The sequence below is a fragment of the Hemitrygon akajei genome, unplaced genomic scaffold (genome assembly GCF_048418815.1).
Source record: "Hemitrygon akajei unplaced genomic scaffold, sHemAka1.3 Scf000095, whole genome shotgun sequence".
Lineage (NCBI taxonomy): Eukaryota > Metazoa > Chordata > Chondrichthyes > Myliobatiformes > Dasyatidae > Hemitrygon > Hemitrygon akajei.
In genome coordinates this window covers 2,032,120-2,047,317 of record NW_027331981.1, presented here as the reverse complement: position 1 = coordinate 2,047,317, position 15,198 = coordinate 2,032,120, and the positions used below count along the sequence as shown (strand labels likewise).

General features: G+C 43.3%; 1 protein-coding gene across 5 annotated transcripts in view; it reads left to right on the top strand.

Moving 5' to 3' along the window:
• LOC140722965 (uncharacterized) overlaps positions 1 to 7,197 on the top strand; it is a 31,760-nt gene extending 24,563 nt beyond the window's left edge. For 4 of the 5 annotated variants that reach the window (XM_073037588.1, XM_073037587.1, XM_073037586.1 and 1 more), the window contains one exon: positions 2,214 to 5,107. In XM_073037588.1, coding sequence (XP_072893689.1) covers positions 2,620 to 4,161 — 1,542 coding nt within the window. In that variant the 5' untranslated portion in view covers positions 2,214 to 2,619 and the 3' untranslated portion in view covers positions 4,162 to 5,107. Of the gene's footprint in view, positions 1 to 2,213; positions 5,108 to 6,968 lie in introns of those variants that run through there. The other variant, XR_012097779.1, reaches the window with a different exon arrangement.
• The last annotated feature ends 8,001 nt before the right edge of the window (positions 7,198 to 15,198 follow it).

Below are 15,198 nucleotides of genomic sequence, written 5' to 3'. Positions count from 1 at the left end.
CAAAATATGCTTTTTCACAATATCATAATCAAGTGCTTGCGCCGCAGATAAAGCTGTATAAACTTCTTGTGCTTTGCCTTTAATTACACTCTGTAACAACACTGACCATTTATCTTTCGGCCACTCTAAAATCTGAGCAAGTGTTTCAAAATGTTGCAAACATCTTTCCACTTCTGTTTCACTAAATGGAGGGACCAATTTAATTTCTTGACTAGCAACAAACGGTTTTCTAGAACCAGGAGACTGATTCCCAGACCTTAATTCCGTCATCGCATATTCAAATTCCCTTTTTTATTATCAGCTTCTAACCTACAACGCTCCAATTCCGCTTTACTTTGTTCCAAGTTCATTTGTTCGATTTGCAACTGCATCTCTATATTACTTATTGGAAACGACTCTAAAATTGATTCATCAAAATCACCCGAATCCACATAATGTGATAAGATTTTTCTCTGTATTAGAGCCTTTGATGTAGACTTCAAAATACCTTTAAGTTGCAATCTACTAGCTATCTCAGACACCTCAGTTTTTTTCGCCTTCGCTAAGAACTCCGTGTCTGGCTAAGCCAGAAACTCATCAATATTCATTGTTGCCGAATACCACTCACAAGCCAATCAAACAAAAGAATCAAGTATTCCCCTTTTCCAAAACACCGATTCAAAATTTAACAAGCATTTAAACTCAAATGATTCATCCCGGATGAGCCCCCATATTTATGTCACGGATTCAGCAACAATAAATATATGAGTGAGGCAGGGTTTTATAACAAACAAAACGTTTATTAAAACACTGAAAAACAAACCCCCAAAAGTAAACAAACAACTAATGTAACCCGAAGTCAGCTGTTGTGCGGCAGCTTAAACAGTTCTTAAAGCAATGAAGCTTAAGCAGTTCTTAAAGCGATGTTGCAAAAACAGTTCTTCAAAGTAGTATTGCAAAGTTCAAAATGCTTACAGTCCATTTAAGGAGAGACTTTGTAAGAGGATATAAATTCTCTTTCACGTCGTGTTCCTGCGATTCCCAGTCGAATTATACTTTTCCCACGAAGAATTTACGAAGCTGGAAAATGAAATGGCCTAAAGGCACTGACCCTTCCTTTACAACACTGTACTCAATCCTTTCTGCTATTTCACAGGGATTAACACGAGCACAGTCAACAAATTCCTTCTGAATGAGGATCACACAAGGTCGAACCTGTTTCACTGTCGAAATCGGCTTTCCTTGATCTTTTAACTCCCGAACTCCGATCTTCACTCTCCACTGATTCTCAACTAGCAGTATTATAAGGAAACTGCTGGCAATGACCTTTTAAACTTTAGGCATTAAATAAAAATCCACCTTCCAACTAAATTGCATCATAACATTAAATCATTAACAATCAATAAATCATTAAATCAATAACATTAACAGTGGCATGAAGTCAGCATGGCAAATCTAGCCACGAACTGCCCCTCACGGGGGGGGGGGGGGGCGGGTCCTCCTTTTATACCCTGTAAAAAAAACCTGTCACATGACCTCTGGCGGGAAAATAACGTCATTCCACCATCACAAGACCATTACCTCAAGTCCAGTATAGTTTCAACACCAGTCACGTGACAAGTACACCACTGTCACGTGTCACGGGTACGTAACAGGTGAAACCGAGCTCATATTCACCACTAGTGCTGGCATCTCATTCTGCACATTCACAACCATTTCATTGAAGAGCTTTTCCAAATGTTCCCGTTAAGTTTTCACCTTCCCCACTTACCCATGAACTCTGGTTAGCATCCCGCACAACCTCAGTGGAAAAAAACTGCTTGCATGTACCTATCTATACCCTCATAATTTTGTATACTTGAAACAAATCCTCAAAGTGATGTATAATTTCCTTGTTTATGTTTGGAGCCTTTTTGAGGTGTATAAGCTGATGAGGGGCATCGATCCTTCGTTTTTAAGGTATTTACCTTTGTATACACCTTTGTATTTAAGGTGCTTGGAAATACATACCGAGGGGATGTCAGGGTTAAGCTTTTTTAGACAGAGAGTGGTTGGTGCGTGGAGAGTATTTCAGTTCCTGTGGGACCAGGCATCTATGCAGCTCAGTGGGAACAGGGAAAAATATCAATGGAGAGAGTCAAACTGAGCCTGGTCACAGATTGGTGATGGCAGAAATGATCTCATCTGAAATGTTGCCCTACACCCATTGATGGATTTTATAAATCTTTTTACAGGTTAAAATGACAATGAAGTTGTCTCCGGGAATCTCAAAGACAACACGCCAGTTTTGCTGTCTCTATCCAGATATTTAAAAAGTGGAGCAAGGGATTCACTCGATCATCCTTCCTGCTCAGACTGTGCAGAGGGATTCACTCATTCACCTGACCAACTGGCACGCCCATCATTTTACAGAGGGGAAAGGCCATTCACCTACTCAGACAGTGGGAATGGATTCACTCGGTCATCTCAACTGAAAGTACATCAGCACGTTCACACTGGGCAATACTATTGACCTATTCTGTGTGTGAGAAGGGATTCAGCAAGTCTTCCTATCTGTGGACACACCAGTCAGTTCCCACTGGGCAGAGGCTGGTCAGCTGCTGAATTTGTGGGGAAGGATTCACTCGGTCATCTGACCTAATGGCTCACCGGCGAGTTCACACTGGAGAGAGGCCATTCACCTGCTCGGACTGTGGGAAGGGATTCAATTCCTCATCCCAACTGAAGGTACATCAGCGAGTTCACACTGGGGAGAGGCCATTCGCTTGCTCAGTCTGTGGGAAGGGATTCACTCAGTCATCCCAACTGAAGATACATCTGCGAGTTCACACTGGGGAGAGGCCATTCACCTGCTCGGACTGTGGGAAGGGATTCTCTTGCTCATCCCAACTGAAGGTACATCAGAGAGTTCACACCGGGGAGAGGCCGTTCACCTGCTCAGTCTGTGGGAAGGGATTCACTCAGTCATCCCAAATGAAGATACATCTGCAAGTTCACACTAGAGGGAGGCCATTCACCTGCTCAGACTGTGGGAAGGGATTCACTCGATCATCTAACCTGAAGGTACATCAGCGAGTTCACACTGGGCAGAGGCCATTCACATGCTCAGACTGTGGGAAGGGATTCACACAGTCATCCCATCTATTAGCACATCAGTCAGTTCACAGTGGGGAATGGCTATTCACCTGCTCAGACTGTGGGAAGGGATTCACTTTCTCATCACACCTGAAGATACATCAGCGAGTTCACACGGGGGAGAGGCCATTCACCTGCTCAGAGTGTGGGAAGGGATTCACTTTGTCAGCTCAGTTACTGAGACACCAGTCAGTTCACACTAGGGAGAGGACATTCACCTGCTCAGACTGTGGGAAGGAATTCACTCAATCATCTGATCTACAGATGCACCAGCGAGTTCACACTGGGGAGAGGCCATTCACCTGCTCAGTCTGTGGGAAGGGATTCACCCAATCATCTCATCTGAAGGTACATCAGCGAGTTCACACCGGAGAGAGGCCATTCACCTGCTCAGACTGTGGGAAGGGATTCACTCAGTCATGCCACCTAATGTCTCACCAGCGAGTTCACACTGGGGTGAGGCCAGTCACTTGCTCAGACTGCGGGAAGGGATTCACTTGCTCATCTCAACTGAAGGTACATCAGCGAGTTCACACTGGGGAGAGGCCATTCACCTGCTCAGACTGTGGGAAGGGATTCACTCAGTCATCCCAGCTGAAGGTACATCAGAGAGTTCACACTAGGGAGAGGCCGTTCACCTGCTCAGACTGTGGGAAGGGATTCACTTGCTCATCCACCCTACGGAGACACCAGTCAGTTCACACTGGGGAGAGGCAGTTCACCTGTTCAGACTGTGGGAAGGGATTTACTCAGTCATCTGACCTAATGTTTCACCAGCGAGTTCACACTGAGGAGCGGCCATTCACCTGCTCAGACTGTGGGAAGGGATTCACTCGCTCATCTGAACTGAAGGTACATCAGCGAGTTCACACCGGGGAGAGGCCGTTCACCTGCTCAGTCTGTGGGAAGGGATTCACTCAGTCATCCCAACTGAAGGTACATCAGCGAGTTCACACTCGGGAGAAGCCATTTACCTGCTTAGACTGTGGGAAGAGATTCACTTATTCATCCACCCTACTGAGACACCAGTCAGTTCACACTGGTTAGAGGCTATTCACCTGCTCAGTTTGTGGGAAGGGATTCACTCAGTCATCCCAACTGAAGGTACATCAGTGAGTTCACACTCGGGAGAAGCCATTTACCTGCTTAGACTGTGGGAAGAGATTCACTTATTCATCCACCCTACTGAGACACCAGTCAGTTCACACTGGTTAGAGGCTATTCACCTGCTCAGTTTGTGGGAAGCCATTCACTCAGTCATCTAACCTTATGTAACTCTCACTTCAGCTAGCAGCTTAATAATGGGGGTGATTGCCCCGCCCCCCCCCCCCCCCCCGAGCCTGGCCAAACTTAAGAAATCTCATTTGGGTGGATTCTGCGTGATGTGTCCCCTGCTACAAATCAGTACCCCGAAACAACAAACAGTACACTAAATGTGATTAAACGATTGGGCTTTTAAATCTTACTTTGACTTTAGGGTTAGTAAAGAAAATGAAAATAAAAGAAAAAGGGCCCAGTCTCTCCATTCACATCTTCTCATCTCTTCCTGGCAAAAGACCACGAAAATCTCTCTTCCAGACTCACAAGAAAGAACAACATTTCTGTCATTGGATAGCCCCACACTCCAAAACCCTGTTATGTCTAGTCGTACCCTAAACATTGCTGCTACAGTGAAACCATTACCTCAGCAGTGAAACATTACCGAGAGGCCATTACATTAGCAGTGAAACCTTACAGTATGTTACACTTGTGACACACTACCATGTTCACACTGGGAAGAAAGTTTCATAAGCTTCATGCTGGATATTTGTCCATCACCATTGCTGAATGCAATTTCGAGAGTGACTGTCGGTGCTGAACTCTGCAATTATTGCTGCTTCTCACCATACCCAGTTCTGCACCCTGGTCACTGGGCATGGGTGGAGTTTCTTCTGCTGCATATTCCAATTTAATGTGACTTGAGTTTAATATTCTGGATCTCAGACAAATAAATCCGTTTATTTTAAACTCTGTCTCTGGTATTTGTTTAATTTATAACACACCTAGTGTATAGTGGAGAGTTAACTCAGGCCGGCTGGACCCCGTCAGTTATTCTGTTCCTTGACAGTCCATTTAAATCCTCCCCTGTTGTTCCTTTCGCTCTCCCTGTTATGATAGGTTCCAAACAGTCACCACTCTGTTGGTGAAGAAGTTTCCCTTGATTTTTCTTTCTTTCTTTTTACAGTATTTTTATTCAGAAGAAGAAAAAACAAGACTTACAGAGTGCAACACATAGATACATCTCACCATGGTGTACATTCATATATTGTAATAAAATGCTATAGCACATCACATACCACTCCGTAATCAAAAACTTAAAGATAAGTCATACATCATAAAAGAAATTTTTATGTACAAAAAATCAACCCCCTACCAACTACCAAAGAAAAAAGCTGATAGATGATAATGGATAATTAGAAAAAAACATTCGCTTAAGAAGGAAAGATAGAAATATACATAAAAGTCTGTGCACTGTTAAGCTTTATAAATTGGAAAAATATTTAAGGAAAGGTCCCCAGATATCATAAAAAGCTTGTTTCGAATTTAAGGCTGAGCAGTGGATCTTCCTTAAATTTAAAGAAGACATAATATCACATAGCCACTGAAGATGTGTAGGAGGTGTAGACTCCTTCCATTTAAGCACGATTGCTCTCCTTGCTAAAAGAGAGGTAAAAACTAAAACCTGTAGATTAAAATATCACCAAGACCAAGGAGATGGTGGTGGACTTTAGGAGATCTAGGCCTCATATGGAGCCAGTGATCATTAATGGAGAATGTGTGGAGCAGGTTAAGACCTACAAGTATCTGGGAGTACAGTTAGACGAGAAGCTAGACTGGACTGCCAACACAGATGCCTTGTGCAGGAAGGCACAGAGTCGACTGTACTTCCTTAGAAGGTTGGCGTCATTCAATGTCTGTAGTGAGATGCTGAAGATGTTCTATAGGTCAGTTGTGGAGAGCGCCCTCTTCTTTGTGGTGGCGTGTTGGGGAGGTAGTGTTAAGAAGAGGGACGCCTCACGTTTTAATAAGCTGGTAAGGAAGGCGGGCTCTGTCGTGAGCAAAGTACTGGAGAGTATAACATCGGTAGCAGAGCGAAGGGCGCTGAGTAGGCTACGGTCAATTATGGAAAACCCTGAACATCCTCTACATAGCACCATCCAGAGACAGAGAAGCAGTTTCAGCGACAGGTTGCTATCGATGCAATGCTCCTCAGACAGGATGAAGAGATCAATACTCCCCAATGCCATTCGGCTTTACAATTCAACCGCCAGGAGTAAGATATGTTAAAGTGCCGGGATTAGGACTCAATGTATTTAAGTAAACTACTTAAGAACTTTTTAAAAGCTATTATTAATGCTTTTTGAGAGGGCGATTTTAGATGCATATCATATTTTTACTGAGTTAAGTATTGTATGTAATTAGTTTTGCTACAATAAGTGTATGGGACATTGGAAAAAAAAGTTGAATTTCCCCATGGGGATGAATAAAGTATCTATCTATCTAAATACCGGTAATAAAACCATTAATAAAAGGTTTTAAATTTAAAAGATCGTCCAGTAACTTTTTAACAGGACCTATAGGAAAAGTAGTTAATTGGGAAGGTAAGAAATCTCTAATTTGAAGGTATCTGTAAAATTGTGTTTTGGCAGTGCAAATTTAGTTGACAATTGGTCAAATGAAGCAAAAGACCCTGAGATAAACAGGTCCCAAAAACACTTAATACCTAATTCTTCGCAATCCTTGTCAGTCATGGAAGGGATAAAAAGAATAATTAAGGAGAATGGGAGATGATTGGGAAATGTTTTTTTCTGCAGACTGGAGAAGTCGATCTGCCTGCAGTTCTGTCTGAGATGTTCTTCGCCCCTCATATCTCTGGGCTGAAGAAGAATGGAGGAAAAATGGAGTCAAGTTAGGAAAAGGGGAAGTACAACAAGATCTAGGTGTTTTTCTACATCAGGCAAAGAAAGCAAGCATGTAGGTATAGCTGAAGAAAGCTAATGGCATGCTGGCCTTTATAACAAGGAACTGAGTATAGGAGTAAAGAGGTCCTTCTGCAGCTGTCCAGGGCCCTGGTGAGACCCCACCTGGAGTATTGTGTGCAGTTTTGGTCTCCGAATTTGACAAAGAACATTCTTGCTGTTGAGGGAGTGCAGCGTTGGTTCACAAGGTTAATTCCCGGAATGGCGGGACAGTCATATGTTGAAAGATTGGAGCGACCGGGCTTGTATACACTGGAATTTAGAAAGATGAGAGAGGATCTGATTGAAACATATAAGATCATTAAGGGATTGGACGCGCTGGAGGCAGGAAGCATGTTCCCGCTGATGGGTGAGTCCAGAACTAGAGGCCACGGTTTAAGAATAAGGGGTAGGCCATTTAGAACAGAGAAGTGGAAAAACTATTTCACCCAGAGAGTGGTAATATGCGGAATGTTCTGCCCCAGAAAGCAGTGGAGGCCAAGTCTCTGGATGCTTTCAAGAAAGAGTTAGATAGAGCTCTTACAGATAGCGGGGTCAAGGGATATGGGGAGAGGGCAGGAACGGGGTACTGATTGTGTATGATCAGCCGTGATCACAGTGAATGGCGGTGCTGGCTAGAAGGGCCGAATGAGCTACTCCTGCACTTACTGGTCTATTGTCTATTGAATGACATTGGTAGTTAACTTCCTTATGCACAGCTCATTTCCACATTATGAGTCATTTTGCCTGCTTCTAAAGGGTTGTTAGAAAAAACAACTGTCCTCTAGAGACTGAAAGCAGAATGGGAAACCATCAGTTGGATGTTCAACGGATCAGGCTCAGACACCAGAGGTGGGTCTGCACAGGGCAGAGTTTGGGGCACTGGACGATGGTCAGGATAAGAACGTATGATGAAGAGAGGGGAATCAGCAAAGGGGCATGACTACAAATGACATAATAGCAACATTTGGATGCTAATTGGCAGTGAAAATAATATGCTTGTCTGACGGATGACACAAACAATGCCTGTAGTGAGGTGCATTGTGTCGACGCACATGTGTGTGTTGAGAATGGTTATATCTATTGAGGGAGTTGTTCCTCCTTGTTTATACTGTAATATTATATCCGAATGTTTATTTTAGATTATCCTGTCTATAATAATGTATTGATTATCATATAAATTGTGAGATTCTGTCCCTTACTGCAGCAGGCTTGAATTTATTCTGCATAATGAAGTTACTGTAGTCATTCATGAGTTTGTAATTTAAAGCAAGATTTTGGTGAATGAGATTTGCCACTTGATTGTACCTGCATAAGTAATCAGATGGAGTTAAACTGCTGCAGGATCCCAGAATGTGTTGGATTGTGTCTGGTTTCTCTTTGCATTTTCTGCGTATTGCCTTGTTTGTTTGTATTGTATGTATTTATTCTGTTTTTTTTTCTTTTTATTAATCATCTTGTTCTGTACTTCTGCAAGGAACCCCTCTTTTTCTAGGAAGAGGTCTCCAAATCTCAGTCAGGTGCTCGATGCTTCCTTGTCAACATCTAGTCTGCTCAGATTGTTGGGATGTCTCCCATGGGGGGTCAGACTCATTGTTAATGTTTTCTTGCCTATAAATTATTTATTTTTCTGGGTTAGCCTCTCATTTAAGTTTTCTGGTCTGTATCTCTTAACACAGTTGCATTCACACACATGGAGCGTTGAGTCCTGCTCATTATTTATGAAAATATGCACTTAGATGTTTTATCTGACTGTTGTGTGATCCGTTTTTCATGTGTGTTATTTAGCTTCCTCCTTCTGTCTAAGGTAGGAAATGGGACCTTAGATATTTTTTTCTGACTGAAATGGGACCAAGATATTTTCATTTTAAAATTTCCTTTGTTGTATTTGTTAACTATTGAACTCTGCGAGGCAGGTTTTTTTTTAAGCCTTGAACTAAATTTTGTCAAAGGTTCTCCTGATTTTTTGCACTACTTTCTATTGTCTTTGCTTGTTGATTTTCCAGATACGTGGGTATCAAGAGTCCTGATGAAGGATCTTGTCCCGAAATGTTGATTCTCATCCATAGATGCTACTGGACATGCTGAGCTCCTCCAGCAATTTGTGTGTATTTCTCCAGATTTTTAGCATCTGCAGGTCCTCTTGTTTCCCAGGTATTTATAACTTTCTTGAAAGAACGAACTTGTAATGGGGTTGTGTGGCTCTGTTTCTAAAATATTAAATAAAATCATTAGAAAGAGGTGGCATGGGGTTGGAAGGTGTAGAATTTGAGGCTAGAATTAAGGAACAGCAAATGTAAAAAAAAGGTCCCAGATGGAAATTGTATAGAGACCACCCAAGCAATAGTAGAGTATGTGGTCCACAAATTACAACGGGAGATAGAGGGTAATGTTACAATAGTCATGGGGGAATTGCCATGCAGTTGATTAGGAAAATTAGTAAGATCCATCAAGAAGGCAGTATCCATTATTAAGGATTCTCACCACCAAGGATATGCCCTCTGTTCAATAACTCCATCAGGGAGGTGGAACAGGAGCGTGAGAACACAGATCAACATTTTAGTAGTAGCTGCTTCCTCTCTTCCATCTGATTTCTGAACGGCTCATTAACTCATTGACACTACCTCAATATTTTGATCACTTTTTGCAGTATTTATTTTACAGCATATTTCTTCTTGTAGTTATTTACTTGGGCACATCGATCCTTGTGGAGCACAGATCATTAACGAACTCCTATCTCTATCGTTCTCTGAAGTCGTGACATGGCTGAAGTTCATCAACGCTTCTTCAATGCATTCCACCGGCTTTACAGGCGTATAAGAGCCCTGTGGTCCGGCCTTGCCCGTTTCCACCCCTCACGACACAGACGTAGGATATTTCTTATTGCAGTGTATAATGTAATATTGCTGTGAACTGCTGCGCAAAACAAGACCTTTCACGACGTATATCAGGGGAAATAACCCTGATTTTGAATATGAGATGTTCGTAGACAGGGTGCAGAGGAGATTTACAGGCATGTTGCCTGGATTGGGGAGTATGCCTTATGAAAATGGATTGAGTGAACTCGGCCTTTTCTCCTTGGAGCGACGGAGGATGATAGGTGAACTTGATGGAGTTGTACAAGATGATAAGAGGCATTGAACGTGTGGATAGTCAGAGGCTTTTTCCCAGGGCTGAAACGGTTGCCTCAAGAGGACAACGGTACTGGGGAGCTAGTACCGAGGAGATGTCAGGGGTACGTTTTTCACTCAGAGTGTGGTGAGTGCGTGGAATGGGCTGCCAGCAACGGTGGTGGAGGCAATACGATAGGGTCTCTTAAGAGACTTTTGGATAGGTACATGGAGCTTAGAAAAATAGAGGGCTACGGATAAGCCGAGCAATTTCTAAGGCAGGGACATGTTTGGCACAACTTTGTGGGCCGAAAGGCCTGCATTGCGCTGTAGGTTTCCTATGTTTCTATGTTTTAAAAGCAGAACATTGATCTCAGAGTATAGTCTGCGTCTACTACCCGTTAATTTGAACATGGCATGTGACACCCGCCTTCTAAATTCATGTACAATGTTTATCTATGTCATCTGATAGCCATTGACATTGTGGAAACACTTCTACGAACGGAGATTCTTACAAGCGAATTGATGCATCATCGGTCTCTCCACACGATAATGAAAACTTGCAATTTGCTTTTCAGTGAAAGATCTGAATAGGAACAGTGGTTAAAGATGTCTGCTTGATATCTTTTGTTTTTACTTTGAACGGATTAGCATTTGTTGGAATATGTTTTTGTTGTCTTGTAGTTCTCATTGTTTTTCAACCGAAATGACAACTTTGATATCGAATTCCATCTGATTTTTATTTTATTTTATGTTTTCTTGATCTTTATGTTGGGCGATGCAACATTGAACGTCTGTAACCATTAAAGATTAACGCTTTCTGAAATCAACCTCCGTCCAATTGAACGCCCTCCCAAACTTTGCCCACACCCCGGGCTCTATTTGCACCTGTTATGGTAGCAAAAACGATAAAGAAAAAGAACGAGATAAATTAATTGATAAAGGAATGTAATTCATTTCCAGAGTTTGAATGGCATAATTTATTCATTCCAACTGTGAGTATTAAGCATAATAAAGAATATCTTTGGCAAGTTATATAAGAAAAGGATAAACATCAACTTAAGCAGTTTCTGACCAAACACGGAGGTCCAATCAGCGGATTCCAGAGGTGCGATCAGCCTTGGGAGCAGAGGACATTGAGGAGATGATTCGCAGGGCGGCGAATCTGGTATTAAAAGGGAGTTTTGTGGGCATTCCAGAGACCCAGTCAGTGTTGGAACAGAGCTCTTTGAATTAAATAAACGTATGGAAGGGGCAAGCGGGACGGCATTGTCTTGTGTAGGCCCCCGGTGAGACTAGGGGCTTCATACTTTGTCTCATGAGGCGTGGACGAAACGAAACAGAAGCCAAAGAAATACATTAGAGAACTTGGTCGTGGTTGCCCATTGTACAAAGCAGGCAGGATTGTAGTGGAATGCTCCTCCTGTAGGATGTGGAAAATCATGGAACCTCAGGATCCCCCGGATGACTACACACGCGAGAAGAGCAGCCAACTCCAGCTCATGAAATACCGCATGAAGAATCTGGAGCTGGTGTTGGGTGAGCTTAGGACCATCCGGGAGACAGAGCATTTAATAGATAGGACTATTAGCCAGGTGGTTACACCCAGAGGGCAGAATTCGGGCAATCGATGTATCGATGTACCAAGAGAGGTAAAGGGAGAAGTAAGTAAGTGCAGGGTCTTTCTGCAGCCGTTTCCCTCAGCAACATGTAAACCCCTTTGGATACTGCTGAGGGCGATGACATAGCTGGGCACTGTGGTCGGCTCTGATCTTCAGAACGGTAGGGTGAATTCAAGCGGAGCAATAGTCATAGGTGCTTAGATAATTGGGGGGGGGCAGATGGGAGATTCTGCGGCAGCAAAAAGGACGCCGGACGTTTGCAGAATGTTCTTGAAAATGATCCAGAGGCCGCGGTACATGTTGGTACCAATGACACAGGCAGGAGAGAGGTAGAGGCCTGGGCAGTATTTTTAGAGAGTTATGAGGGAGGCGAAGAGCAGGACCTCCAAGGTGGTAATGTCTGGATTACTCCCGGTGCCAGGAGCTACTGAAGGTCACAACAGGAATATAGGCAGATGAATACGTGACTGACGAGGTGGTGCAGGGTTTCATATTCTCAGATCATTGGAATCCTCTCTGGGAAAGGAGTGGCCTTTACAAGTGTGACGCGAGTCATGTGAACTGGAAGGGAATCAATATCCTGGAAGGGAAGTTTGCTGACGCTGAAGTGAAGAGGCAGAGGATGGGGCGGTTGCCGCACAAGGAATGACAGGTAATGAAGCACTGAGCCCGATGGTTGGAAATGTGACTATTTTAATGCAGGTGGAACCATAAACAAGGCAGGGCGGATGAACCTGGATCAATACGTTAAACTATGATATTTTGGCCATTACCGAAAGTTGGATCTCTCGGGGCAGGAATGACTGCTGAGTTTTCCGGGAATCAGATGTTTCAAAAGGGGCAGGGAGGGAGGAGAAGAGGTGGGACAGTGGTACTACTAATCAGGGCTATTACACGGCTGCAGAAAAGGTGGAAGCGATGAAGGGACTGTCCACTGAGTCATTGTGAATGGAAGTCAGAAACAGGAATGGGATAATAACTCTACTAGTTGTTTTTGTAGTCAACACCCCAAACCCGCAAACAGAAACATTGAGGAACGGATGGGGAGGCAGATTCTGGAACGCTGCAATAATTGTGTTGTTGTGATGGATGATTTTAACTTTCATAATATTGACAGTCATCTGCTTAGAGCAAGGAGTTTTGATGTAGTGGAGTTTACTAGGAGTATTCCGAAAGGTTTCCTGACACGATATGTCGGTAAACCAACTGCAGGAGGGGCTGTATATGATCTGTTATTGGAAAATTTACCTCGTCTCGGTGGAAGAGCATTTTGGAGGTATTGATTGCAACTCTATCTCCTTTACCATGATGCATGAGCGAAATAGAAGCAGACAATTTGCGAAAACATTTAATTGGATTAGCTGGCGAAACATGATGTCATTAGCCAAGATCTTGGGAACATAAATTGGGAGCAGATGTTCTCAGGGAAATTCATGGCAGAGATGTGACAAATATTGAGGGATCATTTACATTGCGTTCTGCAATTGGTATCTTCCACTGAGGCAGGAAACGATGATAGTGTAAAAGAACCATAGCGTACAAAAGTTGTAGAAAATCTAGTTAAGAAGAGAAGAAATCTTCTGAAATTTCAAGAAACTAGGTACTGTTTGAACTCCAGAAAATTATAAGGGTGCCAGGAAGGAGCCCAAAAATGAAATTAGAAGAGCTAGAAGGAGCCACGAGAAGGCCTTGGCGAGCAGGATTAAGGAAAACCCCATGGCATTCTATAAGTATGTGAGGAGCAAGTCGATGACCCTTGTGAGTGTAGGACCAATCAGGAGTGAAAGTGGAAACATGCGCATGGAGCTGGAGGAACTAGCAGAGGCCCTTTAAGAATACTTTGCTTCAGTAGTTCCCAGTGAAAACGACCTTGGCAATTGTGGGGAGGACTTACAGCAGACTAAAACGCTTGAGTGTATAAACATTAGGAAAGAGGATACACTAGAGATTTTGAAGCTATTAAGTTAGATAAGTCGCTGGGACTGGATGGGTTGTACACCAGACTACTGTGGGAAGCGAGGGAAGGGATTTCTGAGACACTGGCGATGATTTATCGTCAGCAGGAAAGGGAGAGGAGCCATTGGATTGAAAGGTCGCAAACGTTGTTAGTGTGTTCAAAAAAGAGAGAAGAGATCAGAAATTATAGATCAATGAGTCTTGCTTCAGTGGTGGGCAAGTTATTAAAGAAGATACTGAAAGGCAGGATTTATGAGCATCTGGAGAGACATAATCTGCTTAAGCATAGTCAGCATGGCCTTTTCAATGGCGGGTGCCTAATGAAACTGACTGAATTATTTTGAGGATGTAACAAAGCACATTGATAAAGGTAGAACAGTGGATACTCTAAGGATTATAATGATTTCAGTAACGCACTTGCTATCGTCCCCCATGCGAAGCTCATTCAGAAAGTAATGAGGTGTAGCATCAAGGAGACATTGCTTTGTGGATCCAGAATTAGCTTGCCAAAAAAAGGAAGGGACGGTTGTCCCCATGGTTCATTTTCAGCATGGAGGGCGGTGACCAGAAGTGTTCTGCAGTGATCTGTTCAGGAACGTCTCCTCTTTGTAATTATTGTAAATGACCTGGATGAGCAAGCTGAAGGGGGAAGTGGGGGTTAGCAAGTTTTCTGAGGATACAGAAGTTGGTGTTGTTGTGGATAGTCTGGAGGTTTGTCAGAGGTTACAGCGGGGCATTGATAGGATACAGAACTGGGCTGGGAAGTGGAAGGTGGAGTTCAGCTCAGATGTGTGAAGCGGTTCATGACGGTTAGTCAAATTTGAAGAAAACATACTATTAATCATAAGAGTCGTGGCAGCGTTGCGGATCAACGAGAGCTTGGGCTCCGTCCCCACAGGACAGGCAAAGCTGCTGCGCATGTTGACAGTGTTAATAGGGCGCATAGCGTGATGGTCCTCATCAACCGTGGGACTGAGTGAATTGAAGAGCCTTGCGGTAATGTTACAGCAAGGGAAGACCATAGTTAGACCCCACTTGGAGTACTATGTTCAATGCTGATCAACTCGCTACAGGAAAGATGTGTATACTGTGGGGAGAGTGTAGAGGAAGTTTACAAGGAGGTTGCCTGGAGTGGAGTGAATTCCCTATGGGAACAGGTTGAGTTAACTTGGCCTTTTCTCCTTGAAGCGAGGGAGGAGGAGAGGTGATCTGACGGAAGTGTAAAAGATGGTGAGAGGAATTGATCGTGTCGATAGCCAGAGGCTTTTTCTCACCCAGAGCTGAAATGGCTACCATGAGTTGGCATAGTTTTAAGGTGCTTAGAAGAAGGTAGACAGGAAATTTCAGAGGTATATTTTTCACACAGAGAGTGGCGGGTGAGTAGAAAGCAGTGCCAAC